Source organism: Grampus griseus, assembly GCF_964374135.1.
Source record: "Grampus griseus genome assembly, chromosome: 4".
Taxonomy (NCBI): domain Eukaryota; kingdom Metazoa; phylum Chordata; class Mammalia; order Artiodactyla; family Delphinidae; genus Grampus; species Grampus griseus.
Genome location: NC_138997.1, coordinates 21,275,553 through 21,303,339, shown reverse-complemented (window position 1 = coordinate 21,303,339; position 27,787 = coordinate 21,275,553). Strand labels below are relative to the sequence as shown.

The 27,787-nt window shown below is 41.5% G+C and overlaps 1 protein-coding gene across 1 annotated transcript in view; it reads left to right on the top strand.

Moving 5' to 3' along the window:
- The window catches only part of RNF150 (ring finger protein 150), a gene marked incomplete at its 5' end in the record, with an annotated part of 246,768 nt that extends 221,000 nt beyond the window's left edge, over positions 1–25,768 (top strand). Inside the window, one exon of the mRNA XM_082653167.1 lies at positions 23,068–25,768. Within this exon, the coding sequence (XP_082509293.1) occupies positions 23,068–23,186 (119 nt within the window). The 3' untranslated portion in view covers positions 23,187–25,768. The remainder of the gene's footprint in view (positions 1–23,067) is intronic.
- Positions 25,769–27,787: the final 2,019 nt, after the last annotated feature.

Genomic DNA, 27,787 nt, shown 5'->3' with positions numbered 1-27,787 from the left:
CTGCATGTCTGTACTTACGATCTGCTCATCTTCCACCTCCAGGGTTCTCTCAGTGACTACATATGCATCCTTCCTCCTAGAGAAGCCCTGTCCCTAAAAATGCAGCTGTAAAAAGGAAAAATGTGTCCACCCTGATACTGGAATTACAGTCAACGATGTTTTGAGGGGAAAATGCTCAGAGTCTCAGAAATCCCAACCAGCTCTCACTCTGTCCACATCCCCTGGTCCCTCTACAGAAGATTTTTTCTTAGGGGGAGTGGAAGAAACCAAAGGAAGCCTGGGACTTAGTGGGTTAAGGAACAATATCAACAAAGGACCCTCTCTGCTTTTTGCCAGGCTTGCAGATCCCAGGGGTGGGAGTCTGCTCTCCCTGGGACCTCCCTGGAATTGAAGATGCTCCCTTGGTATCCATGGAGACTTAGCTCAGCATCAGATGAGTGTGTTACATGAGATTTGGGGATTTATGAATTTTTTAACCACTCTGTACCATGTGTTTTATGGGGAAGTAGGTGGTCAGAATGGTCAGAAACAATAACTATGTTAAAAACCTTAAAACGATTGTGGTAGTAGAACAGGTTGATGTAAACTGATGCCTGCATACGGGACTCCAGTGCGCTCATGGCAGTGTTGTGCCTCTAGTTTAGCGCTGAGCTGTTTATTTACCTTATAATTGTAAAATGTCAACTTTCTTGATAAAGCACCCCACATTACAGGAGAGTTTAGAAATAGTCTCAGGCAGCTCTTCTTCTGGCAAAGTAATATAAAATATTTGCAAGCAGGAAAAGCAATGAAATGGTAAGATCTTTCCAGCAATAGAGCACCTCCTATTTGGGATGTGGGCTATTCTTGTGGCTGCAGAGTCTTTAAAAATACAAGTTCAAAATGTTCATTGGTCGTGTGCTACTGGGAAACATTAGCAAAATGATAAACGCAGCCTGTAGCAATCAAAGGGAGTTAGGCAGGAGCTCTGTCCCAGACAAATATGTAAACCAACCATGGAGTAAAAATAAAAGTGGGGGGAGATATATTATAAACATCAATAATCATTCCAAAAAGCAGCAGCATGATTCTTTTAAACATTCAAAATTCAGAATCTACGTGGGCCACATGTTGAAATGACTTTCTATTGTGCAAAATCACAAAACATATTAAGAATAACTAGGGGGAAGAGACATTGTAAAATACTTTTAAACTATCTAGAAGACCTCACCAGAGGTTCATCTCGAAGTCTGTTTTATTAATTAAATGAAACCATTTGCCAATGATGTTAGCAATTTAGTGTAATATTTATTAATGCTTATTTTGAGCTAGGATAAAATTGCCCCTCCTCTGAAGAAATTTCGATTCTAACAGATGTAAAACAGATGTGTACAAAGTAGCAGTTACTTTGCCAAGTGCTCTTTTATAAAAATAGGTCTCATTTGCCAGATCTGCTAAAGGCTTTGTCTGCATAAGGGATTTGTATAGCTTTCATTAGTTTACAAAAGAGAGGAAGGAATGAGCCCCGTCAGGCTGGTGTGGGGAAATACTAAGACCTTAACCCCCATGTTAAATTCCAGAAACTCCCGACAAGCTTGTTCAGGGCATTTGGCCTTTGAACACATATTTAAGAATATTAGAATGGGGCTTCCCTGGTGGCTCAGTGGTTGAGAGTCCGCCTGCCGATGCAGGGGACACGGGTTCGTGCCCCGGTGCGGGAAGATCCCACATGCCGCGGAGCGGCTGGCCCCGTGAGCCATGGCGGCTGAGCCTGTGCGTTCGGAGCCTGTGCTCCGCAACGGGAGAGGCCACGACAGTGAGAGGCCCGCGTACCGCAAAAAAAAAAAAAAAAAAAAAAAGATTAGAATGAAATACCCCTGTCTTAGCTTTTTCTTCCTTCATACTAGAACACTGCTGGGTTTTCATTTTCCTGATTCTGTGTTTATGGTAAATACGTTTACCCAGTCACAATCGTCCAACTATAAATGGTACCTTTTCAGCTCTCATTTTCAAGGTTAACAAGCTGCTGGCAAAACAGCCGGCTTGGCCACACCCCTACCTATGCCAGCCACGGGGACAGAAATCTACAGAGGGGGCCTTTCTTCTCAGGGAGGTGCTGAGTATAATTTGAAACCATTAAAGAGAAATAAGAAACCAGAAAATACCGACTAAGGTGGAAGAGTTGGGGAGAACAAGAAGAAGATTCCTGGTCCATATTAACAAATGAATCCCTTGGTTTACTTGCTATGAGGTCTAGATCTTGTTTTCCTTAGCCTATTCTGTGGGCTCGCCTGATGCCTTAGTGGAATGTATTCCACGCAGCATTGAAATCAGAAGAGTAGGAATCTCCCTCCCCAATGTGTTTAGCCTTTAAAAAACCAACATGAGGGAATTCCCCGGTTAGGACGCTGCGCTTTCGCTAACGAGGGTGTAGGTTTGATCCCTGGTCGGGGAACTAAGATCCCACAAGCTGTGCAGCCAAAATAAATAAATAAATATAAATAAAATAAAAATGAAATTATTTTTAAGAAAACATGATTTCTTCAGATCTTCCCATTCGTTTATTCGATACATTTAGGTGGTAACCATTATATTTCTTTTATTTGCGTAGTGTGGAGGATGGAGGTTTGGTAGTATCTATGCAAAACAAGTCCCTGCCCTCTTAGAGCTAACAGTCTGCTCTAGGTAAGAGAAAATCAGCCATGGGTGGATATTTATTTAAATAATGAGGTAAGGCAGTGCTGTTAATCAGGTATCAGGAGTATTCTGGATTACAGGTGCTCTTCAGAGAAAGGGGGGATTGTGGTGGGCAACAGAACCCACCAACCTGTGCCTGCACCCCTCCGCAGTGGGAAGAAACCCTCAGGGGCCAGGAGGAGGGTCACCCAGAGCCCCTCCCCCACTTACTAGAGACCGAGTTAGGATGCAAACTGCCATTGTGGGGAGGGCCGAACTTGGCCACACCCTTCTTTTTTATTTGGGTTTTTAGTAGCCAAACCCTTTTGTGTGTACAATTCAATATGGGTGTACATTTCAGATGCAGTGAAGATGTACGTTTAAACTCTTTGGTTTTTTTGAGCAAATAAGTGAAAAGTGCCCAGCACAGAATCTAGTGAAGTTCAGGTACTTCCCCCTCACTCGTTGGATCACCTTAAGAAGATGCACTTGGTGAAGTTAATTATAGCTACCAGAGTTTTGTTTTGTTTTGGTTTGGCTTTCCAGAAAATAGAGATCACAGGAGCAAAGGCAATGAAGATCAGATTAATGAAGTAAATGAGAGGGTTTAACAAATGATTTCAGTGAAGATTCATTGCACTAGTAATTAGTCATCTGCCTTTGAATATCGCTACACTGAACGCTAGGGGAGTGGTGGGGGGTAGATGGGTTTGGGAAGAACTGCTTCAGCTGTCCTTGTTCTAGTTTCTATCGTCAACTTCATCATCATCGCCCTCATCATCCAGCCTCCCCGATTCCCCCCACTGCAGACCCCTAGGGCTTCGTGGAGCACCATAAAACCACCAGAGCGGGAATGGGAGAGCTGTGTTCAAGTCCCAGGTCGGCCACTTCCTGGCTCTTCAGGAGACCCTGAGAGAGCGGCTTAGCCTTTCTGAGATTCAGGCAGCCTGCGGTAAGACACACTCAAAGGTGGGACAGACATTATAAACTAAAAGCAAACGTAATGGATGATGATGGTGGTGGTGATAAAATAATAAGAGCTGTGAAAAAGTGTTAGAGTATTTCTGACCCAAACCTACCATCTTCTACCAGCACTGGTACCCACCCACACCTCCCACCTTCGTTGCCCCCCTGCCATATCAATGCCCGGCCAGCTTAATGTCCCCCCTTATTCCCTCTGCCCTTTTACGACCCTTGTTAAACAGCTTACCTCATTTGTATCTCCTTTATTCTCACCCTAAACTCATGCCAAGGGATTCCCATTGCATGGCCAAATATTGATTAAAATTCTGAGTTTTGTTCTAAACACAAAGAGCTAGAAATTGCATCCTGTGAGCCAGACGAATGGGTTAGGTTATGATTAGATAGCATGCATGAGTGGCCCACGGCTTTTGCTATTAGAAGCTGCAGATAGAATCCATTAGGTTTTCCAGGAAGGCATATAAACACATCCATCTAGGTGAATCACAGTAAGTTATTGTTGCGATACCTGCTCATGCTCTGGGTCAAAACATCAGGCCGCTTTTCTTTAGCTAAGAGTGTGTCTGGCAGTTCTCGAGGGCTTATTAGTGCCACCACTTTGAACCCACCCCCTCCCGCCCCAAAACACCAGGTGGTGACCTGTTCTCAAACCAGCCAGAAGTGAATTATGGAGTATTTATTGGAGGCGTTGGAAGCAGTCTGGGGTTCTTCTAAACAAATGACTTGCAGTCGACGTTTTTTAAACAGGCTTCTCCATGTGTTTTATGGGGAAGTAGGTGGTCAGAATGGTCAGAAACAATAACTATGTTAAAAACCTTGTATCGATTGTGGTAGTAGAACAGGTTGATGTAAAATGATGCCTGCATACAGGATTCCAGTGTGCTCATGGCAGTGTTGTGTCTCTAGTTCAGTGCTGAGCTGTTTATTTACCTTATAATTTGCTTAAGCCCTTCTTGAGGACTTGTATTTCAGCAGTTTCACTGTTGAAAATGCTTCTTTCTTTTAAAAAACGTATGTGTAAGAAACTGTGTTCCTGTTTCTGTCCTCCCCTCCCCAGCCCCTTCCGGAGTGATGTAAAGGATCCCCTATTTTGCTATGTTCTGCAGCTTGAACTTTAAACTAGACCTTGGGTTTCCATCAGAGCCTGTTCTCTAGTTTCTTCTTGCTCTTATGTTGGACTATCTTGTAACAGGGCGACACTTGTACCGGCAGGAGGGATAAGGCTGTCACGTGGCAAATGAGCTCTTTATGAAATGTTGCTGCATCAACCTACATCGAATCCCACTGAAGAAACAGAACATTACAGAAACAGTGAGGTAGTGGCCAGGGAACGAAAGGACACCCTTTGTCCATCAGGTCCTTGATAGACAAAGAAGGAAGTCAAGAGGCTTAATGGGATAGAAATAAAGCAGTTCTCAGTAAATGTACTAAATACAATAATAGCTCCCTGTTATCTGGCACACCATGTGCCAAACGCACTGTGAAGTGAAGCACTATGGGGGTGTGTGTACATACAGACACACCAGGTCTCGTTACAGCTACAGAAATATTATTATCACTATTTTACTGATAAGGAAACTGAAGTTGTTTATTTTCACCAGTTCATTTAAGCAAGTACTTTTTATGCACAAACATAATATAATCCAGGTACGTTAAGGTCATGACACTTCAGCCTGGAATTCAAATCACTCTTCTATTTTAGTACAGCCTACCTCTCCAACCCCATGCCTGACAGTGAGACCAGTCAGGAAAGTGGAAATCTAAGTGTTTCAAAATAGGGGAATGTAATGCAAGAAATTGATTACAAAGATATCAGGAGAACATAAACACTAGCCTTTATGTTGCACCATACATAAAATTAACTCGAGGAACTTCCCTGGTGGCACAGTGGTTAAGAATCTGCCTGCCAGTGCAGGGGACACGGGTTCAATCCCTGGTCTGGGAAGATCCCACATGCCGCGGAGCAACTAAGCCCATGTGCCACAATTACTGAGCCTGCGCTCCAGAGCCCATGGGCCACAGCCACTAAGCCCAAATGGCACAACTACTGAATCCCACTTGCCTAGAGCCCGTGCTCTGCAACAAGAGAAGCCACCGCAGTGAGAAGCCCGCGCACCACAAGAAAGTGTAACCCCTGCTCGCCGCAACTAGAGAAAGCCCACACCCAGCAACGAAGACTCAACGCAGCCAAAAATAAATTTAAAAAATAATAAGAATAATGAAAAATAAAATTAACTCAAAACGGGTCATAGATCTCAGCATGTGATACACCACTTTAGTAGAACAAAGGATGAAAATAATATCATCTCAATTGATGCAGAAAAAGCAGTTGACAGAACACACAAAAACCAGTTGATTTTCCAAAGACTAACAGTGAATAACCTTAAAAGGAGATTAAGAAAACAATCTCATTTACAATAACATCAAAAAGAATAAAGTATTTAGGAGTAAACTTAACTGAGGAGACGGAAGACTTGTACACTAAAAACGACAAAACATTGCTGAAAGAAATTTAAAAGACACAAATAAGTAGAAAACCATCCCCTATTTGTGGATTGGAAGACTTAATATTGTTAAATGTTCCTACTACCCAGAGCAATCTATAGATTCAATGCAATCCCTATCAAAATCCCAGTGGCATTTTTTGCAGAAGTAAAAAAAAAGAAAAAAATCCTAAACTTAATATGGAATCTCAGAAGACCCTGAATAGCCAAAACAATCCTGAGAAAGAAGAACAAAGTTAGAGATCTCACACTTCCTGATTTCAAAGTATATTACAAAGCTACCATAATCAGAAGAGGGTAGAAATGGCACAAAGACACATAGACCAATGAAACAGAATAGCGAGCCCAGAAATAAACCCTCACATATATGGTCAGATGCTCTGTGACAAGGGTGCCAAGACCACACAATGGGGAAGGATAGTCTTCTTGACAAATGGTGTTGGGAAAACTGGAAATCCATATGCAAAAGAAAGAAGTTGGACCCTTACCTTGCAGGAATCATGCAGGATGGTGGTGTCCTGGGCATCTGTGGCACAACAATGTGCATGTGGTCGACAATATTGTACTGTATACTTGGAAGTTGTTTTGAGAGTGAACTTAATGTGCTGTGGTTTTTTGCCACCAAAAATTAAAAAAAATTGACTGTTTCTTATATAGTTACATATACCCACCATATGGACCCAGCAGTGCACTTCTAGGTATTTACCCAAGAGAAATGAAAATGTATGCCCTCAAAAAGACTTGCACACAAATGTTCATAGCAGCTTTATTTACATTAGCCAATAACTGGAAATAACTCAAATGTTCATCAGTTTATGAATGGATAAGCAAAATGTGATATATACACATGGTGGATCACTGTTCAGCAATAAACAGGAGTGAACTATTGATATAGGCAACATCATGGATAGATTTCACAATGAGTATACTGAGTGAAGGAAACCAGACACAAAAGAGTACATACTGTAAAACTGCATGTGTATAAAATTATAGAAAATTCATCTTAATCTAGAGCCGTAATTCTCCACTGGGGGTGATTTTGCCCCTCCGGGGGACATTTGGCAACATCTGGAGACTTTCTGATTGTCATAGCTGGGGAGGGGGTAGCACTATTGGCATTCAGTGGATAGAGACCAAGAATACTACGAATCATCCTGCAATTCCCAGGACATCCCCCCTACGAGGAAGAATTCTCCAGCCCCGAATATCAATTATACCAATGTTGAAAAACACTGATAAAGAGTTATAAAAAGAAAAGCAGATCAGGTGTTAGCTGGGTCCAGGGACAGGGTGAGGTAATGACTATAAAAGGACATGAAAAAGCTTTGGGGAGAAATAGAAATGTTTAACATTTCAAATAAACACCATCAGGATAGTAAAGGTGGTTGCAAGAGTACATCCACGCATTACGTCCCTCAAAGCTCATCAAAACTATGATTCAATGAAGTTGACTTAAAAAAACAGTTTGGCGTAAAATAGCTAGCTAGTGGGGAGCAGCCGCATAGCACAGGGAGATCAGCTCGGTGCTTTGTGACCACCTAGAGGGGTGGGATAGGGAGGGTGGGAGGGAGACACAAGAGGGAAGAGATGTGGGAACATATGTATATGTATAACTGATTCACTTTGTTATAAAGCAGAAACTAACACACCATTGTAAAGCAATTATACTCCAATAAAGATGTAAAAAAAGAAAAAAAAAAAACAGTTTGGAAGACTGGAGGAGCAAGAGGGTGTTACCCAGAGCTCCTGAGCACGCTTCCACTATTCTGATGTTGCCGGAGCTGTCTTGCTTCTCCTGGGGAGACCGCCAGCACTGAGTAGGTGATCAGGATCCTCGTCTCCTGATTCTACTGAAAGCACTGTCACCACTTCTGGACCCCACAGGGACCTGCCTGAACCAGAGCATAAAAGCCTCCCTCTTCCTCCCACCTTCCAATCTCCTCGGCAGGACCTAGGAGAAAGCCAGCTGGCAAAGGAGTCTGGGAAATGCAGTTCCCAGCCTTCTAGCTCCCTATGAAACGAGAGCACAGAGGGCAGAAAGGGGGCGCAGTACCTACGGAGCAGATCTGGCACTTTGCTGTGGTTCTCCATATCCTAAGCTACAGCCAGATCAAACCATCCACCTGCCTTGTAATGTGCTCTGATGATAACTAGTCAAGCTGGTTCTCCTGGAAGAAATGCCATCTCCCGTCATCTCCATACTTCCAGTGCTAAGCAGATCTCACCGCTGGTTTACATGTAACCTACTTCATGAACCCTCTGGGTTACCCAGTTGGAGGTGAAATTTGCCTCACCTTTCTGTTTCGTTTGCATTTTATTTATACCTCTCTTTTAGCATATATCATCCTTTATTAAGCTTATGTAGACACAAGTCTGATTTCTTTTACTAGATCAAATTGAGTTTAAAAGCAGAGACTGTGTTTAGTTTATCTTTTTTTTCCTCCAAAGGTCATCGATGGTGCTGTGTACCTAATAAATGTTCAGTAAATTCCTATTGAATAAATAAGTGGTAAATAAGTTGATGAATGAATAAATGAAGTCTATAGATAATTTTATACAATTGCAGAAATGGATATCTGCATGGTATCTGCCTATCTCTCTAAATCCGTCTGGTAGCATTCCCTTTTTTATTCTTTTTTCATTCCAATCATATTCACATTTATCAAGAGCCTTCCATATACCAGATACTATGCTTAATGCTTAAGGTTTTACGTGGGTAGTACTAATTAGGAATTGTAAAATAGCTATTAACAACATAAATGTTCACTAGATTTTGCCTTCTTTCCTGCAAAAACTAATGTAAAACTAATGCAAAAAAAAAATCACATTATCCCTTCTTTTTGCTCTTAGTAAGGAATTACTCAATGAAAGAATTGTTAATGAAATCATAAGGAGTTTGAGCAGTTGGAGAAAATCTTTCTCCTGCTGGGTGAAGCGTCACAGGGAAAGAAAACCGATGATGAAGAGATAAAAGCAGAGAGTGAAATCCTAACTTATGATCTTATTTAATATCCAAATTTCCAGGGATTTCTCCTTTACCAAGTCAGAATAAGAACAAGGCTTTAAACGTCCCCAGGTGAGAAAGAATTTTCCTGATTTGAGCTCGCCATGTCTATAATTATGGAGCAAGCATTTAAAAAGGCAAAAGTGCCAGTTATATCTGAACAATTCTAGGAGTCACTTGGCCAAGTGGATGAATTTATATTGTAAGCCTGGAATGCTTGGTTCTCTGAGGTGACCAAGCATTGTCTTTAGGAACAACCTAGCAGCAAATAGAAATCTAGCAGCTGTGCCATTGCAGAATAGCATAGCTGTCAACAGCACTGGCTGTTGGGTCAGGATTCCATTTCTGCCTCTTTCTGTGTTTTTGACCGTGGACAAGTTGACTTCACCTGCAAAATGGGAAGCAGTCGTTGGGGTAATCATCCACCTACTCCACAGCATTCTTGTAAGGATGACATATGTAACGTGTAATTGCTTAGAACAACGCCTGGAACATAGGAAGCAGTCCTGCACTCCAGCTATTATGATTGCACAGCCTCTGAAGCAAGTGACACAAAGGCCTACCATTCTCACAGCAGAAGCCACTCATAAGAGGGAAAATTTAAACGAAACTGGAAGTTTATCTCCCCAGAAATTCTTGTTAAGCAAAAGAGAGAAAAGCAAGGAACACATGTGAAAGGAATACATTTCCTTATTGGAAACACTCTGCGTTTGAAATCAAACTAACTTTCCCGCTTAGATTACGACAGGGAGTATATAAGCAGTGCTCCAACCCTAAAAAACCTTCATTCTGAAAAGAAATGAAAAGACAGCGATATTATAAGGCAGCCAGTCTGGTTGTATGTCTCCCCTGTGGTGCTTTTGTATAATACAGGGTGATCGGAAATGTCCTATTTTCAAAAAGATAAGCATCAGTAGCAACAGAGAAGGATGCTTTTTTTCCTTGAAAACGTATTTTTCAAGTACATGGGGAAAAATAAGCTTTCATGTGATGCAGAACAGTTCCCTGCGTGTGAACATCAAGCCAGTGGAGAATCAGGACACCTGGGGGATTATGTTCATCCCCCCCTTATTTTCTCTCGACACAGAGAACACTTACTCTGAGGGCAATGTTTGTTCATTCCTAACAGAACGGGACTTATTCCAGCCTGCTACGGCTCTATGCCTCCTTTCATAAGTCAGGCAGGAGAGTAGATATCAAACCTCCTTCTGGGATGGATAATTGTCTGCTTTAGCTGTGAATAACCATCATATAGAAACAATTAAGTAGGGAAGCGGTGACTTCATATGACAAGTGTCCTGTCAAGTTAGTAAAACACATGGTCAGTGAAATGTAAACCAAAAGATGCATTTTTTTAATAGAAAGCCAAGCCACTCTTGTTGCAGGCAGCAATGTGTTCTTCAACTTACCCAGGATGGAAAACCTCTTAAGTGAATGCTTCTCAGCCTTTTGTGGTTTCTGTAAGAATCTGGTAAAAGTAAACCCTCTCACCAGAAAAATGCATAAATGCACATAACCTCAGGAGTGTGTATGTAATTTTGAGTACCTGGACTCCCCCAGAAGTCCACACTAATCCTCAGGCTAAGAATCTCAACTCTGAAGTACAGATATGGTCAAGTTTGTGGACGCTGGTGTCAGACAGGCCTTGGTGTAAATTCTGGATACAACTCTTACTGCCATGTACCTTTCTGAGCCTTAGTTTTATCACCTGAAAATAGAAATAATAATTCTTCCTATGTCATAGGTTAATTGTGAATATTCAATCTATTTAAAGTACTTAGCATAGTCCCTGGCATATTACTAACAATAAGCACTAATATTGTTATTAGTTAATAAAATATAAAACTTGACACCCTATGTGTCCACAGAGGGACTTCAATTCAATTTCACTGCTACAAACATTTACCAAGTGCCTCCTACTTCTTTTTTTTTTTTTTTTTTTTTTTTGTGGTACGCGGGCCTCTCACTGTTGTGGCCTCTCCCGTTGTGGAGCACAGGCTCCGGACGTGCAGGCTCAGTGGCCATGGCTCACGGGCCCAGCCGCTCCGCGGCATGTGGGATCCTCCCGGACCGGGGCACGAACCCGTGTCCCCTGCATTGGCAGGCGGACTCTCAACCACTGCGCCACCAGGGAAGCCCAAGTGCCTCCTACTTCTGAAAGAGTGCAGTGGGATTCTGAAATGGGGATGTTGACAATGGGTGGCCCTGAGCCAGCGAAGTAAGATAGGCCCGATGTGCCCAAGACAGGACAGGCCAGATCTCAGGTTGGAAGGAACTTTAAGTCATCCAGCCCCACCGTTATAGACAGTTATATCAAACCCCCAGCAGAACTACAACTGCAATGTCCATTTCACAAAGGGAAACCTGTGACTCTTTAGGTAACACTTTATGTATTAAAGAGGAAAGGAATAAACCAAAGATATTAATCACTTATGGGCTAAATGGAATTAATAAAAACAAATCCCACCACTAAGAATTTTGGGGTTAACCACAGTTAGCCTACTGATGGATTTTACTTAGAATTAAATGTGGAAATATGTGAAAGCAGTAGTTATGGATCAACAAAATCGGTCACAAAGCTCCATTTAAAACAGTGTTTTCTGCTCACCATCTAATCAGGTGCTTTCTAACATTGTGATAAAGAGATTCAAGACGGAGCATTAGATACTTGGGATCAGTCTTTAAATCCACCAAAATACCTTCTCTATGCTGAAGTCAATAAAACGTAAAAGAAGCAGACTCATAGAGAACACAGTAGTGCTTACCAGTGGGGATGGGGTTAAAGGGCAATTTAGGGGTGGGGGATTGAGGCACAAACTGCTGGGTATAAGATAGGCTCAAGGATGTATTGCACAACACAGGGAATATAGCCATTATTTTGTAATAACTGTAAATGGAAAGTAACCTTTAAAGTTGTATAAAAATAAAAAAGTAGTAAAAAATAAACTATCACTTCAATTTGTCCTCTTACCTCCATTCCTATTACAACAAGCCACCACCATGTTTCATCTGTTTTGCTGCCATGGTTTCTTCTGGATTATCTCCACCCTTGACCTACCAATCTATTCTTCACTTAACAGCAAGAGTGCTCCTTTAAAATATTAAGCAGATCATATTACTCCCTGTTTAAATTCTCTCAATGTCCTTACAATGCATGAAACCAAGAGAGGAAAGTGTGTCAAGTAGGTATTATACTACTGTGTCAAAGGGACTAAGGCTTTTTTTTTGTTTGTGAAATAGGAATAATTATACCCACATCAAAGGGTTATTGTGAGAATTCAGTAAAGGCCAATGTTATTTTTGCATTCATTTTATATTAGCTTTTTCAGGGAAGAAGATAAAATTCGGTGAACATTTATATTATTGTTAATTGTTACTCTACACTCCTCAGTTAGTACCGCCTACAGAGAACCTTCTAAATGTTTTAGTGTCAACATTTTTATTTGTATTATTTTGGCCTCAAAGTAAAACATCTGCCTTGATTAAAGGATAAAACCCTGCTTTTAAAAATTATGGAGCAGGGCTTCCCTGGTGGTGCAGTGGTTGAGAATCTGCCTGCTAATGCAGGGGACATGGGTTCGAGCCCTGGTCTGGGAAGATCCCACATGCCATGGAGCAGCTAGGCCCGTGAGCCACAACTACTGAGCCTGCACATCTGGAGCCTGTGCTCCACAACAGGAGAGGCCATGATAGTGAGAGGCCTGTGCACAGCGATGAAGAATGACCCCCACTTGCCACAACTAGAGAAAGCCCTCTCACAGAAATGAAAGACGCAACACAGCAAAAATAAATAATTAATAAACTCCTACGCCCAGCATCTTCTAAAAATATATATATATATGGAGCAAACCGAGTTCAATTAAAAACACAGGACAGAGTAAAGAATAATTTCAGATGTCTTCAGATCATTTTTTTAAGTTTTGGCATGGAAAATGATTAGATATTGTGACTGATGCAATGTCACATCATGAAAATTGCACCATTTTTGGAAAATCTCTATTTTTATTGGTTTGAATTCATCTTTGCCTAGAGCAGTGCAGGACAATTTCCAAAATAGCCCCATGAATTCAACAGCCCATAGTTATAGCAGTCCCCACAGCCCTTTTCTCTTTCAATTCACACATTCCGATTTAGAAAACACCACGCTGAGAATGAATCCTTGAAATCTGCTGAGGCTGGTGGCTGAGAAGATAGGAGTGTAGGTGAAAAGCTGCAGGTACAGTAAGCTATCTCTACACAAGTCAACTCTCATCTGTGCTTCCTTTTGTACTAGCTCCATATGAAAGCTATAAGATCACTCCATGGTGAGCTCTTCCGTTGACTTATAGTTTACTTGTGAGCTGTCATTTTTGGCTTCTTGTGAACTAAATTGGTTCATGGACTATTGCCCAAAAGAACAAGAAGAAGGAGAAGGAGAAAGAGGGGCAGGTGAAGGGGGAAGGGAAGGGAGACAATATATCTCTACAGTACAGCCCTCATTTTTAAAATTTTTTATATAATTTTTAAAGGTTACACTCCATTTACAGGTATTACAAAATATTGGCCATATTCCCTTGTGTCGTACAATACATCCTTGTAGCCTGTCTTACACCCAGTAGTTTGTGCCTCCCACTCCCCCCACATCATGACCCTCCCCCTCCCCCCACTGGTAACCACTAGTTTGTTCTATCTGTGAGTCTGCTTCCTTTTTTGTTGTATTCACTAGTTTTGTTGTATTTTTTAGATTCCGCATATAAGTGATATCATACAGTATTTGTCTTTCTCTGTCTGACTTGTTTCACTTAGCATAACACCCTCCCAGTCTATCCATGTTGTTGCAAGTGGCAAAATTTCATTCTTTTTTATAGCTGAGTAGTATTCCATTGTATGTATATATGTATATATATCACATCTTCTTTATCCATTCAGCTGTCGATGGACACTTAGGTTGCTTCCATATCTTTGGCCCTCATTTTTTATCTCCAGGAATAAGAATATTTCAGGTTTCTTTACACCTCAAAGTAGTGATTTCTCCCATTTAGTACATATTTGTACTAAATATACACTAGCAAACCTTCTTTTTGATTAAGGAAAAAACATTTTAATAGAAAGCAACATGTTGAAGGGTTATGACAAAAGAAACACAACTCTTTCTCACCAGTAATTCTATTAAATAATTATTTATTGAGCACCTGCCATGTATGAGGAACTGTGCTAGATTGGCATCAGCATATACATGAATAAACTGTAACAACTGGAAAGGACTCTAAGATATCTAGAACAAACTCTCATTTTATAGACATTTAAACTCTAGTCCTAAAGGAGAAAGTGACTTATACCAAGTAACATGTGTAGTTACTTATAGCCGAGACTAGAATACCGTCTCCTAAAGTAAGATAGGATCCCAGATCTCATAAGTATAATTTTCAGTATATAATTTTCTCATTGTAAAAGTGATGCTTACAGAGAGCACTGAGTAAAAAGAGTGGATTGAACACATGAAATTACTTCCAGCCACTCCTAAAACCCCACAAAAACTATAGCAAAGGGATGTTTGTAAGGCATAGACCAACATGGACAGGGAAAATGTAAAAAGAGACAAAGGCAAAATTTGGGCAACTGGGAAAAAAATAAGGGGTCATTGACCTAGTGGACCTAAAAATCAGAGCGAGGTCATTTCCCTGGCTATGCAGGTTGTATCCAGCTGAAATTCAGTGCCCACTGCTCACTCAGCCTCCAGAGTGAAAGCTTCCTCCAGGTGGTGCTGAGTGCAGCCTACACAACAGCAAGCCACAGCCCTGCAGAGAAAACAAGTGCAGGAAGGGGAGGGCCATCCTAGTCTGCATCAAAGAATTCCCCAAAGGTCAGGGATGGAAGGTACCAGATGGCTCTGGAGAGGAGGATAAATGGGAAGGAAGTACCACACACACAAAATAAAGATGGGCTATACGTACAGGTATAGATACAGATAGAGATATGGATGTGGATACAGATAGAGATATAGTTATTTAGCCAGCCTAGAATGTATACAGTATGAGGCAGGAATCCAGTTTCACCTTTTTCTAAATGACTAGTTTTATTGAATTTTTGTTGAATGTCACCATTTTCAAAGACTAAATACTGTACTTCTGTCTTCCAAGATCTGCTTCCAAAGTTTTATTCTACCCATTGATCTGTCTACACTTCTACGAACCTCATGCACTTTTGGGTCTGGGAAACATTTTAGATCTCAGTCTTTAGGTATATCCCTGTGGAATACCTCATTTCTCTAAAACTGATCCTAAGACCATAACTCTTTGTTAGTTCTCTGTTTGCCTCCTTTTAAACATCTGAAGAATTCACTATCCATCATGAAACTCATATATTTTTCTTAACTGCACTTCAACATGAAATAAATTATATCAATGATTATGAGAGCAAAAGTGTATTATAACCATCCGCATTCTTTAGCACTTAAATGTTTTGTTGGTCTTTTAATTGCGTACTTCTTCTGCAGGGTAATGGAACATACAAGATCTTCTGGTTTTAAAGCTGCCTTACAGGCAGCTGAGCTCCCCAGCCTCCCTAGCTTGCCTCTGCATCCCAGTCATATTTAACTACAGTCTGATGTCCGTCTGCACAAGGCTCCCTATCACCTACAGCCATCTGTGCATGCCATTGCTAGTGCTTAAAAGATTCATCTTTCTCATTCATCTGGCTAAAATACAAGTTATCCTATAGGACTCAGTTTAGATATCGCAGCCTGTGGGAAGCCTTCTTTGATTCACTAAATGGTTTTGTAGCCCCATTACCTGCTCCTATAAAACCGGTACATCTTCCAGCAAAGTGCTTGTCCTGTCGGGTGGTAATTGACAAGTAAATGGTCTGCCTGTCTACTGGACAGTAAGCTCCTTGAGGTCTGGAACTGCCTCGCTCTCACCTATATCCCTACAGTTAGCATAAGCCTTAGCACAAAGGAGGGACTCAATAATTATGTCTTGAGTGAATGAATGATATCTGTTCATTGAAGAATGGTTAGGAGTAAAACTAAATTTTTTTAAAGAAAAGAAAATAATTATAAACACTAAAACTTGAGACAACTCTTATTAACATTTTTGGTTTTCTTCTACTTAACTTTCTCTGTCAATTTCACTGCACTACAAACTCTCTGGAAACCTCACTTTAGTGATTATAACCAGAAGATTGTCCTTTAGAAGAAATATAGTTTACTGAGATATTATTTATTGTTGGGCTTCTTGCAATGTTTTGCTGCTATAAATAATGCTTAAATGAATAGTTTTGCATCTCTGATAATTTCTCTATAATGCATTCTGGAAATGAAATTACTGAGTGAAAATTTCACAGTTGTGAGTGCAGTTGATCAAAATACCTACCTCAATGTACCCTTAACTGTAATACACTCTTTTTTAAAGAGTGAAGATTTCATAAAAAATAAGAATAGCTTCTTTTTACCTGATACTTATTGTCCATTTATATTACATTTTTTGTGAACTGTATAACAGTAACCTTTACCAATTTTTCTGTTGGAATCTTAGTTTTTCTTATTTATTTAAAAGCTCTCTGTTAAGAATACAGTCCTCAAAGATTGGTTCAAGATGGCGGAGTAAGAGGACATGCTCTCACTCACTCTTGCAAGAGCACTGGAATCACAACTAACTGCTGAACAATCATCGACAGGAAGACACTGGAACTCACCAAAAAAGATACCCCACATCCAAAGACAAAAGAGAAGCCACAATGAGACGGTAGGAGGGGTGCAATCACAATAAAATCAAATCCCATAACTGCTGGGTGGTGACTCACAAACTGGAGAACACTTATACCACAGAAGTCCACCCACTGGAGTGAAGGTCCTGAGCCCCACGTCAGGCTTCCCAACCTGGGAGTCCAGCAATGGGAGAAGGAATCCCTAGAGAATCAGACTTTGAAGGTTAGCGGGATTTGACTACAGGACTTTGACAGGACTGGAGAAACAGAGACTCCACTCTTGGAGGGCACACACAAAGTAGTGTGCGCATCAGGACCCAGGGGAAGGAGCAGTGACCCCATAGGAGACTGAACCAGACCTACCTGCTAGTGTTAGAGGGTCTCCTGCAGAGGCAGGGGGTGGCTGTGTCTCACCGTGAGGACAGGACACTGGCCACAGAAGCTCTGGGAAGTACTCCTTTTCATGAGCCCTCCCAGAGTCCGCCATTAGCCCCACCAAAGAGCCCAGGCAGGCTCCAGTGTGGGGTCGCCTCAGGCCAAACAACCAACAAGGAGGGAACTCAGCCCCACCCATCAGCAAACAAGCAGATTAAAGTTTTACTGAGCTCTGCCTACCAGAGCAACAGTCAGCTTTACCCACCACCAGTCCCTCCCATCAAGAAACTTGCACAAGCCTCTTAGATAGCCTCATCCACCAGAGGGCAGACAGCAGAAGCAACAAGAACTACAATCCTGCAGCCTGTGGAACAAAAACCACATTCACAGAAAGACAGACAAGATGAAAAGGCAGAGGGCTATGTATATGTACCAGATGAAGGAACAAGATAAAACCCCAGAAAAACAACTAAATGAAGTGGAGATAGGCAACCTTCCAGAAAAAGAATTCAGAATAATGATAGTGAAGATGATCCAGGACCTCAGAAAAAGAATGGAGGCAAAGATCGAGAAGATGCAAGAAATGTTTTAACGAAGACCTAGAAGAATTAAAGAACAAACAAACAGATGAGCAATAGAATAACTGAAATGAAAAATATACTAGAAGGAATCAGTAGCAGAATAACTGAGGCAGAAGGATGGATAAGTGACCTGGAAGACAGAATGGTGGAATTCACTGCTGCAGAACAGAATAAAGAAAAAAGAATGAAAAGAAATGAAGACAGCCTAAGAGACGTCTGGGACAACATTAAACGCAACAACATTTGCATTACAGGGGTCCCAGAAGGAGAAGAGAGAGAGAAAGGACCCAAGAAAATATTTGAAGAGATTATAGTAAAAAGCTTACCTAACATGGGAAAGGAAATAGCCACCCAAGTCCAGGAAGCGCAGAGAGTCCCATACAGGATAAACCCAAGGAGAAACACGCCGAGACACATAGTAATCAAATTGGCAAAAATTAAAGACAAAGAAAAATTATTGAAAGCAGCAAGGGAAAAATGAAAAATAACATACAAGGGAACTCCCATAAGGTTAACAGCTGATTTCTCAACAGAAACTCTACAAGCCAGAAGGGAGTGGCACGATATATTTAAAGTGATGAAAGGGAAGAACCTACAACCAAGATTACTCTACCCAGCAAGGATCTCATTCAGATTTGATGGAGAAATCAAAAGCTTTACAGACAAGCAAAAGCTAAGAGAACTAAGCACCACCAAACCAGCTCTACAACAAATGCTAAAGGAACTTCTCTAAGTGGGAAACACAAGAGAAGAAAAGACCTACAAACCCAAAACAGTTAAGAAAATGGTCATAGGAACATACATATCAATAATTACCTTAAACGTGAATGGATTAAATGCTCCAACCAAAAGACACATGCTTGCTGAATGGATACAAAAACAAGACCCATATATATGCTGTCTACAAGAGACCCACTTCAGACCTAGGGACACATACAGACTGAAAGTGAGGGGATGGAAAAAGATATTCCATGCAAATGGAAATCAAAAGAAAACTGAAGTAGCAATACTCATTTCAGATAAAATGGACTTTAAAATAAAGAATGTTACAAGAGACAAGGAAGGACACTACATATGATCAAGGGATCAATCCAAGAAGAAGATATAATGATTATAAATATATATGCACCCAACATAGGAGCACCTCAATACATAAGTCAACTGCTAACAGGTATAAAATAGGAAATCGACAGTAACACAATAATAGTGGGGGACTTTAACACCTCACTTACACCAATGAACAGATCATCCAAACAGAAAATTAAGAAGGAAACACAAGCTTTAAATGACACAATAGAGCAGAGACATTTAATTGATATTTATAGGACATTCCATCCAAAAACAGCAGATTACACTTTCTTCTCAAGTTCTCATGGAACATTCTCCAGGATAGATCACATCTTGGGTCACAAATCAAGCCTCAGTAAATCTTAAAAAATTGAAATCATATCAAGCATCTTTTCTGACCACAATGCTATGAGATTAGAAATCAATTACAGGGTAAAAAACATAAAAAACACAAACACATGGAGGCTAAGCAACACATTACTAAATAACCAAGAGATCACTGAAGAAATCAAAGAGGAAATTAAAAAATACCTAGAGACAAATGACAATGAAAACATGACAATCCAAAACCTATGGGATGCAGCAAGAGCAGTTCTAAGAGGGAAGTTTATAGCAATACAGTCCTACCTCAAGAAACAACAAACATCTCAAATAAACAATCTAACCTTACACCTAAAAGAACTAGAGAAAGAAGAGCAAAAACAAAACCCAAAGTTAGTAGAAGGAAAGAAATCATAAAGATCAGAGCAGAAATAAATGAAATAGAAAAAAAGAAAACAATAGGAAAGATCAATAAAAATAAAAGCTGGTTCTTTGAGAAGATAAACAAAATTGATAAACCATTAGCCAGACTCATCAAGAAAAAGAGGGAGAGGATTCAAATCATTAAAATTAGAAATGAAAAAGGAGAAGTTACAACAGACTCCGCAGAAATACAAAGCATCCTAAGAGACTACTACAAGCAACTCTATGCCAATAAAATGGACAACCTGGAAGAAATGGACAAACTCTTTGAAAGGTATAACCTTCCAAGAGTGAACCAGGAAGAAACAGAAAATAGGAACAGACCAGTCACAAGTGATGAAATTGAAACTGTGATTAAAAATCTTCCAGCAAACAAAAGTCCAGGACCAGATGGCTTCACAGGTGAATTCTATCAAACATTTAGAGAAGAGCTAACTCCCATCTTTCTCAAACTCTTCCAAAAAACTGCAGAGGAAGGAACACTCCCAAACTCATTCTATGAGGCTACCGTCACCCTGATACCAAAACCAGACAAAGATACTACAAAAAAAGAAAATTACAGACCAATATCACTGATGAATATAGATGCAAAAATCCTCAACAAAATAGTAGCAAACAGAATCCAGCAACACATTAAAACGATCATACACCATGATCAAGTGGGATTTATCCCAGCGATGCAAGGATTCTTCAATATATGCAAATCAGTCAATGTGATACACCATATTAACAAATTGAAGAAGAAAAACCATATGATCATCTCAATAGATGCAGAAAAAGCTTTTGACAAAATTCAACACCCATTTATGATAAAACCTCTCCAGAAAGTGGGCACAGAGGGAGCCTACCTCAGCATAATAATGGCCATATATGACAAACCCACAGCCAACATCATCCTCAATGGTGAAAAACTGAAAGCATTTCCTCTAAGATCAGGAACAAGACAAAGATGTCCACTCTCACCACTATTATTCAACATAGTTTTGGAAGTCCTAGCCAGGGCAATCAGAGAAGAAAAAGAAATAAAAGGAATACAAATTGGAAAAGAAGAAGTAAAGCTGTCACTGTTTGCAGATGACATGATACTATACATTAAGAATCATAAAGATGCCACCAGAAAACTACTAGAGCTAATCAATGAATTTGGTAAAGTTGCAGGATACAAAATTAATGCACAGAAATCTCTTGCATTCCTATACACTAATGATGAAAAATCTGAAAGAGAAATTAAGGAGACACTCCCATTTACCACTGCAACAAAAAGAATAAAATACCTAGGAATAAACCTACTGAGGGAGACAAAAGACCTGTATGCAGAAAACTATAAGACACTGATGAAAGAAATTAAAGATGATATCAACATATGGAGAGATATACCATGTTCTTGGATTGGAAGAATCAATATTGTGAAAATGACTACACTACCCAAATCAATCTACAGATTCAATGCAATCCCTATCAAATTACCAATGGCATTTTTTACGGAACTAGAACAAAAAATCTTAAAGTTTGTATGGTGACACAAAAGACCCCGAATAGCCAAAGCAGTCCTGAGGGAAGAAAACGGAGCTGGCGGAATCAGACTCCCTGACTTCAGACTATATTACAAAGCTACAGTAATCAAGACAATATGGTACTGGCACAAAAACAGAAAAATATAGATCAATGGAACAAGATAGAAAACCCAGAGGTAAACCCACACACCTATGGTCAACTCATCTATGACAAAGGAGGCAAGGATATACAATGGAGAAAAGACAGTCTCTTCAATAAGTGGTACTGGGGAAACTGGACAGCTACATGTAAAAGAATGAAACTAGAACACTCCCTAACACCATACACAAAAATAAACTCAAAATGGATTAGAGACCTAAATGTAAGACCGGACACTATAAAACTCTTAGAGGAAAACTTAGGAAGAACACTCTTTGACATAAATCACAGCAAGATCTTTTTTCATCCACCTCCTGGAGTAATGGAAATAAAAATAAACAAATGGGACCTAATGAAACTTAAAAGCTTTTGCACAGCAAGGAAACCATAAACAAGACAAAAAGACAACCCTCAAAATGGGAGAAAATATTTGCAAATGAATCATCGGACAAAGGATTAACCTCCAAAATATATAAACAGCTCATGCAGCTCAATATTAAAAAAACAAACAACCCAATCCAAGAATGGGCAGAAGACCTAAACAGACATTTCTGCAAAGAAGACATACAGATGGCCAAGAAGCACAGGAAAAGCTGCTCAACATCACTAATTATTAGAGAAATGCAAATCAAAACTACAGTGAGGTATCACTTCATACCAGTTAGAATGGGCATCATCTGAAAATCTACAAACAACAAATGCTGGAGAGGGCGTGGAGAAAAGGGAACCTCTTGCACTGTTGGTGGGAATGTAAATTGATACAGCCACTATGTAGAACAGTATGGAGGTTCCTTAAAAAACTAAAAATAGAATTATCATATGACCCAGCAATCCCACTACTGGTCATATACCCAGAGAAAACCATAATTCAAAAAGACATATGCACCCCAGTGTTCCTTGCAGCACTATTTACAATAGCCAGGTCATGGAAGCAACCTAAATTCCCATCGACAGACGAATGGATAAAGAAGATGTGGTACGTATATACAGTGTAATATTACTCAGCCATAAAAAGGAACGAAATTGGGTCATTTGTAGAGACATGGACGGATCTAGAGACTACCATGCAGAGTGAAGTAAGTCACAAAGAGAGAAACAAATATCGTATATTAACGCATATATGTGGAGCTAGAAAAATGGTACAGATGAACTGGTTTGCAGGGCAGAAACTGAGACACAGATGTAGAGAACAAACGTACGGACACCAAGGGGGGAAAGTGGCGCGGGGGGCGGGGGGAATGGTGGTGTGATGAATTGGGAGATTGGGATTGACATATATACACTAATATGTATAAAATGGATAACTAATAAGAACCTGCTGTATAAAAAAAATAATAAAGTTCAAAAAAACAAAAAAATGAATACAATCCTCTGTGAAATTTTTGCAGATATTCCCAGTGTGACATATACCTTTGATCTTATGTTTCATGTTTTAAATATTTTTAGCATTTTATATACATTTATCAATCTTTTCATCTGTGAATTGCTCAATTGCTTTTCCATGTAGCACTTCTTGCCTTACTTAGAGATGTTAGATACATTTTCTTCCTACTTAGATATATACTTATAAGATATATTTTCCTCTGGCTTCATTAGTTTCTTTTGTTTACATTTAACTTCTTGACCCATTTAGAATTTATTTGGGGATGTAGTGTGAGAAAAGTCTCTAACTAGACTTTTTTTCTTTTTTTTACGAAGTAGCCTAACACCTTCTCTTGGGCTTCAATGAAATGTTATTAAAGGCAATTGTATTGAAATAATCAGCATCTGAAGACATAGCTCAGTGTTCACTGTGAACTCTGTTTCCCCCCACCAGGTGAGCAGGAACCAGCTATAAGCAGTGATTCTGACATCTCGCTGATCATGGCAATGGAGGTTGGACTGTCTGATGTAGAACTTTCCACCGACCAAGACTGCGAAGAGGTGAAATCTTGAAATGGCGAATATAGGAAAAAGGGATGATAGGACCCAAGGGGAAGGAAGGGAGGAGTGCCCCAAGACTGGACCAGGCACATGCACCTCCAGACCACCTTGGCAACTCCAGGGCACTCCACACAAGAATGGTACCGAAAAGCAATACCCAAAGTCACGTTCATCAGGATGCAGTTTCTCCGTCTCTACAACAGCTCATGGCCTCGGCACCTTTGACGTCGAAAGCTGATTTTCTCTCCCATGTCCTTGTAGGCACACACTTCCGAAGTTCCTCAAACAGACTGAAAAGACACTCTTAGGGCTTCTTAGTTTCATTTCAGTTTCTTGTTTTCCTATTTGGGGAATGTTGTTGATTTCTTTGACGCTTTCTTTTTAAGGACTATGTGTAGTTTAAGTTCACTCTTTTGTTTTTCCTTTGATTCACTCCAGCTTTTGTACAGAGTTCTGTTCAGAAGCCTCAGTTCCTGCTATGACCAGTTTGTATTCCATCTCTGAGATTAATGGCCTTGACCTCTCAGCATGAAGTGTGCATGGCTTTAGGAAGTGCCTCAGCACCTTGAAACAGTCTAAGGCCAGCTTTCGTTTAGAATCTGAATTCTTTTAAGTGGATCTTGGAAATGCCAGCTGCCAGAGACCCCAACACCAAGCTCTGAATCTGCTGAGGCCACTGCTCATTTTTTTTAGCTCCACACGCTGGCTTCCACTTGCCAGGCTCTGTTGAGGACCCACGTGACTTGAGAAGGAAGCTCTAGGGAGGCATTTCAATCCATCTGATTCTTAACAGTCTTTGGCTGAAATTCTGAACTCACAAGTTCCCACTAGGGCATTAGCGCCATTCTCTGTGGCTGTAGGGCTTGTCCGTCACTGGGACTGCAAGCCTAGTTTTCAAACCAGATACCATTATACTCTTCCCGAAAGCAAAATGTCTGTTTCCCCAAGGCTACAGCAGTCTTTTGTTACCTCCACAAATGGGTTCTGCAGGAGATGGAAGCTTTAGAAAAGATCCAGTCATCTTTGGATCCAACACAGTGAGGGCTGCAGTAGCATCTACGTCTTACCTTAATTCCAATATGCTTCTGTTCAACCTTGTCAGACCTCGAGGGAGGATTTAGGTAAATCCTTAAGAAATTGCTTCCCAGGGCTCCCCTGACTGCGTCTAGATACCAAGTGAGGAGGGAGGTGTGATTTGATAAACCATTTGATCTAAAAAGTACAGCATGGGAATTGTTGATGTCAAGTTTCTCCTGACTGAGAGAGACAAAAAGGGAAAGGAAACGAGGTATCAAAGTGAATTCTAAAAATCCACCGGTGTTTTTGTTTGTTTGTTTGTTTGCGGTACGCCAGCCTCTCACTGTTGTGGCCTCTCCCGCTGCGGAGCACAGGCTCCGGACGCTCAGGCTCAGCGGCCATGGCTCACAGGCCTAGCTGCTCCGCGGCATGTGGGATCCTCCCGGACCGGGGCACGAACCCACGTCCCCTGCATCGGCAGGTGGACTCTCAACCACTGCGCCACCAGGGAAGCCCCCCCACCGGTGTTTTTAAACTGTTTGTTTTCATTCTTTTTTTGACAGAGGTGTGCTATTTTTTTCACTGGGCAGTTTTGTAATACATTGAGACTCTCCAGGTGCAGGGATGACTAAGGCAGCGTGAATAGCTTCTCTGGACCACCTCGATATCCGCGAAAGGCCATGCTGCTGCGTGGGTTACCTGGGAGAGAAAGCTTCTCTCACTGAGTTATTTATGTATGTGATGAGTCCCTTCTTCTCGCTACATGCATACTCATGCAAAAACAGAGTTTCGTTCTGCTGTAAGAGCTTGCTGCCTGCTGGAACACGGTGTATGTGTCAAGGGAGACCCCTGGCTGCTCTTTTTTCACCACCTTGAACAATTTCCTATTTGACGCTTTCTAAGTAGGCAGCAAAGCAAGGAAAAGGATCACCACCTTCACAAATGTCACCTCTCTCTAGGAGTCCAACACTTGCAGTGATGAAATCCAGGGTCTCCAGGCAGGGAGACACGAAGGCAGTGCCAAATCAGGAGTCAGGAGGCATAGACGAGCAGCGTGCGTGCTGGGCCTCGGCTTCTCCATCTGTAAGTGAATGAGATTAACAAGATGATGCCCAAGCCTCTTTCTGGTCTTAGGACCACTAATGAGCATTTTGCCGGGGGATGCTTTTTGTTTGTTTGTTTTGCAGGCCTCTCACTGTTGTGGCCTCTCCCGTTGCAGAGCACAGGCTCCGGACGCGCAGGCTCAGCGGCCATGGCTCACGGGCCCAGCCGCTCCGTGGCATGTGGGATCTTCCCGGACCGGGGCACGAACCCGCGTCCCCTGCATGGGCAGGCGGACTCTCAACCACTGCGCCACCAGGGAAGCCCTGGGGGATCCATTTTTGACAGAGAGCTATGACATATAGCAGACTTTCTACCTTGGGGAGGCACAGTTACTTGACGTGTAACATATAACAGCTTCTGGGATTTGGCACTCTGGCGTGGCCGAGGCTATCTAAATGACTGAATTTTAAGTGCAAGTAGGAGTTGCTTTGTTTTGCCTTGTTTTAAAAACCACACTTAGGGCTTCCCTGGTGGCTCAGTGGTTAAGAATCCGCCTGCCAATGCAGGGGACACGGGTTTGAGCCCTGGTCCAAGAAGATCCCACGTGCCGCAGAGCAACTAAGCCCGTGCACCACAACTACTGAGCCTGTGCGCTAGAGCCTGCGAGCCACAACTACCGAAGCCCGTGTGCCACAACTACTGAAGCCTGTGCACCTAGAGCCCATGCTCCGCAACAAGAGAAGCCACTGCAGTGAGAAGCCCGTGCACCACAACGAAGAGTAGCCCCTGCTCGCCGCAACTAGAGAAAAGCCCGCGCGCAGCAACGATGACCCAACGCAGCCAAACAAAATAAAAACAAAAACCACACTTAGTCACAGAGTTTGCAGTCTCTGGATACTTTCAAATCCTCGTTCTCAGTGTGGAATTCTTCGTCTCCAGGTATTTCTTTTTCCTGGTCAGCGGCCTGCACCGCCGACCTCTCCTTCAGTCAGCTTTGCCCAAAACAAATTTTGGTATTAAGTCAAGGGGAATTAGAAGGACAATTCAACAGCAAAGGAAATATAAATTGTATTCCATGCCCAGAGAGAAGATGCCTTTTGGATTGATGGGTGTTCTCTCTTCCTGCCAGCGACCAGGTAGATCAGGAATTGGGTGCTTATGTGCGCTGTGGCCCAGCAGCCCCTGTAAGATGCTGCATAGGGGATGAGGGGCCCAGCCGGCCAATCTGAGGCCTGTGGACCTGACCCCAAGGAGGTTCTGCTGCAAACTCGCTGAGCCTAGAAGTTTCTCCTTTACCGAAGGTTTGTTTCTGAAGAATTTTCTTATGGCTTTGGTAGTTTTAAACAAACAACAAAAAAAAACGGTTAACTGGCATGGGACGTGTTCAAAAAAAAAAAATGGAAACAATCCTTCCTCCACAGCCTGCTTCACCTCCTCCCCAATGAAGAAGAAACTCTGACCTGGGGCCCCGGTAGCTCAAAGAGTATCAAAGGGTGTGGGAACCTTCTAGAGGTGTATGAAGACTTGATGTGTATTTTTCTTTAGTGTCTAGACCAGCACTGTTCAACAGAAATATAGTACACGTCCCACATGTAATTTTCTACTGGCCACATTTTTAAAAAGCAAAAGGAAACAGGTAAAAGTAATTTTAATAATATCCTTCTTTAAGCCAATATTATTGTTTTGACACGTAATTAGTGTAAAAAGTATTCACGAAATACCTGACGTTCTTTTTCCGTACTAAATCTTCTAAGGGCAGTGTATGCTTTACACTCACACACCTCTCTGTTCGGACTGGCCATTTCTCCAGCTGTCAGCCGCATCACATGGCTCGTGGCCACCTTGGACAGCGCAGGGCTAGAGCTTCTCCAACATTCTCACAAGATTCCCTGACCCTCACAGAGTAAAAAGGTTAAAACCTAATTACCTCCAGAAAGAACTGGACTCCACCCAGGCCACCTACTGAGAGGCCCAGAGATCCATTTGTTTTCTAATGATGAGTAAATATGCGGACCATCCTTTTTGAAATTTTTGCTGCATCTTTCTAACCACACCACTGATGTCCATGACCGTTTTCTGTTGCTTCCTTGACCAGTTGTTTTTTAAAAAGTCACACAAAGCATGTTGATTTGGTGCTGAGACAAAATTTTATCCTTCACTTCCGCCCTTGGACTGATGTGTGGCAGTCAGGATCCAAAGAGAAATCCAGACTCTAGTCATCTAACTTTACCTCAACCTCTGGTCCGCCTTCTTCCTGATTGGCAGAAGGTCTTTTCCTGGTCCCAGGACCCCATAGTCCCACCACTATAGCTAAAATGCCTGGATTTGGGAGGAAAAAATGGGAAGGTACATACTGACTCCAAATACAAGACTTTGTGTGTAGCCTTCTCAATAGAGAAGAAGTCTTTGGGGCTTGTGACCGTCTGGTGCCAAGTTGGTGAATTATGACCACCTGCAACTCAGAAGCCATGTCTCAACTTGGAAGTAAGCATTCCCCTTAGACCCCAAGGCTGTGGGCAAGAAAAGGAGCATCTCCATTCCCTCAGAATAAC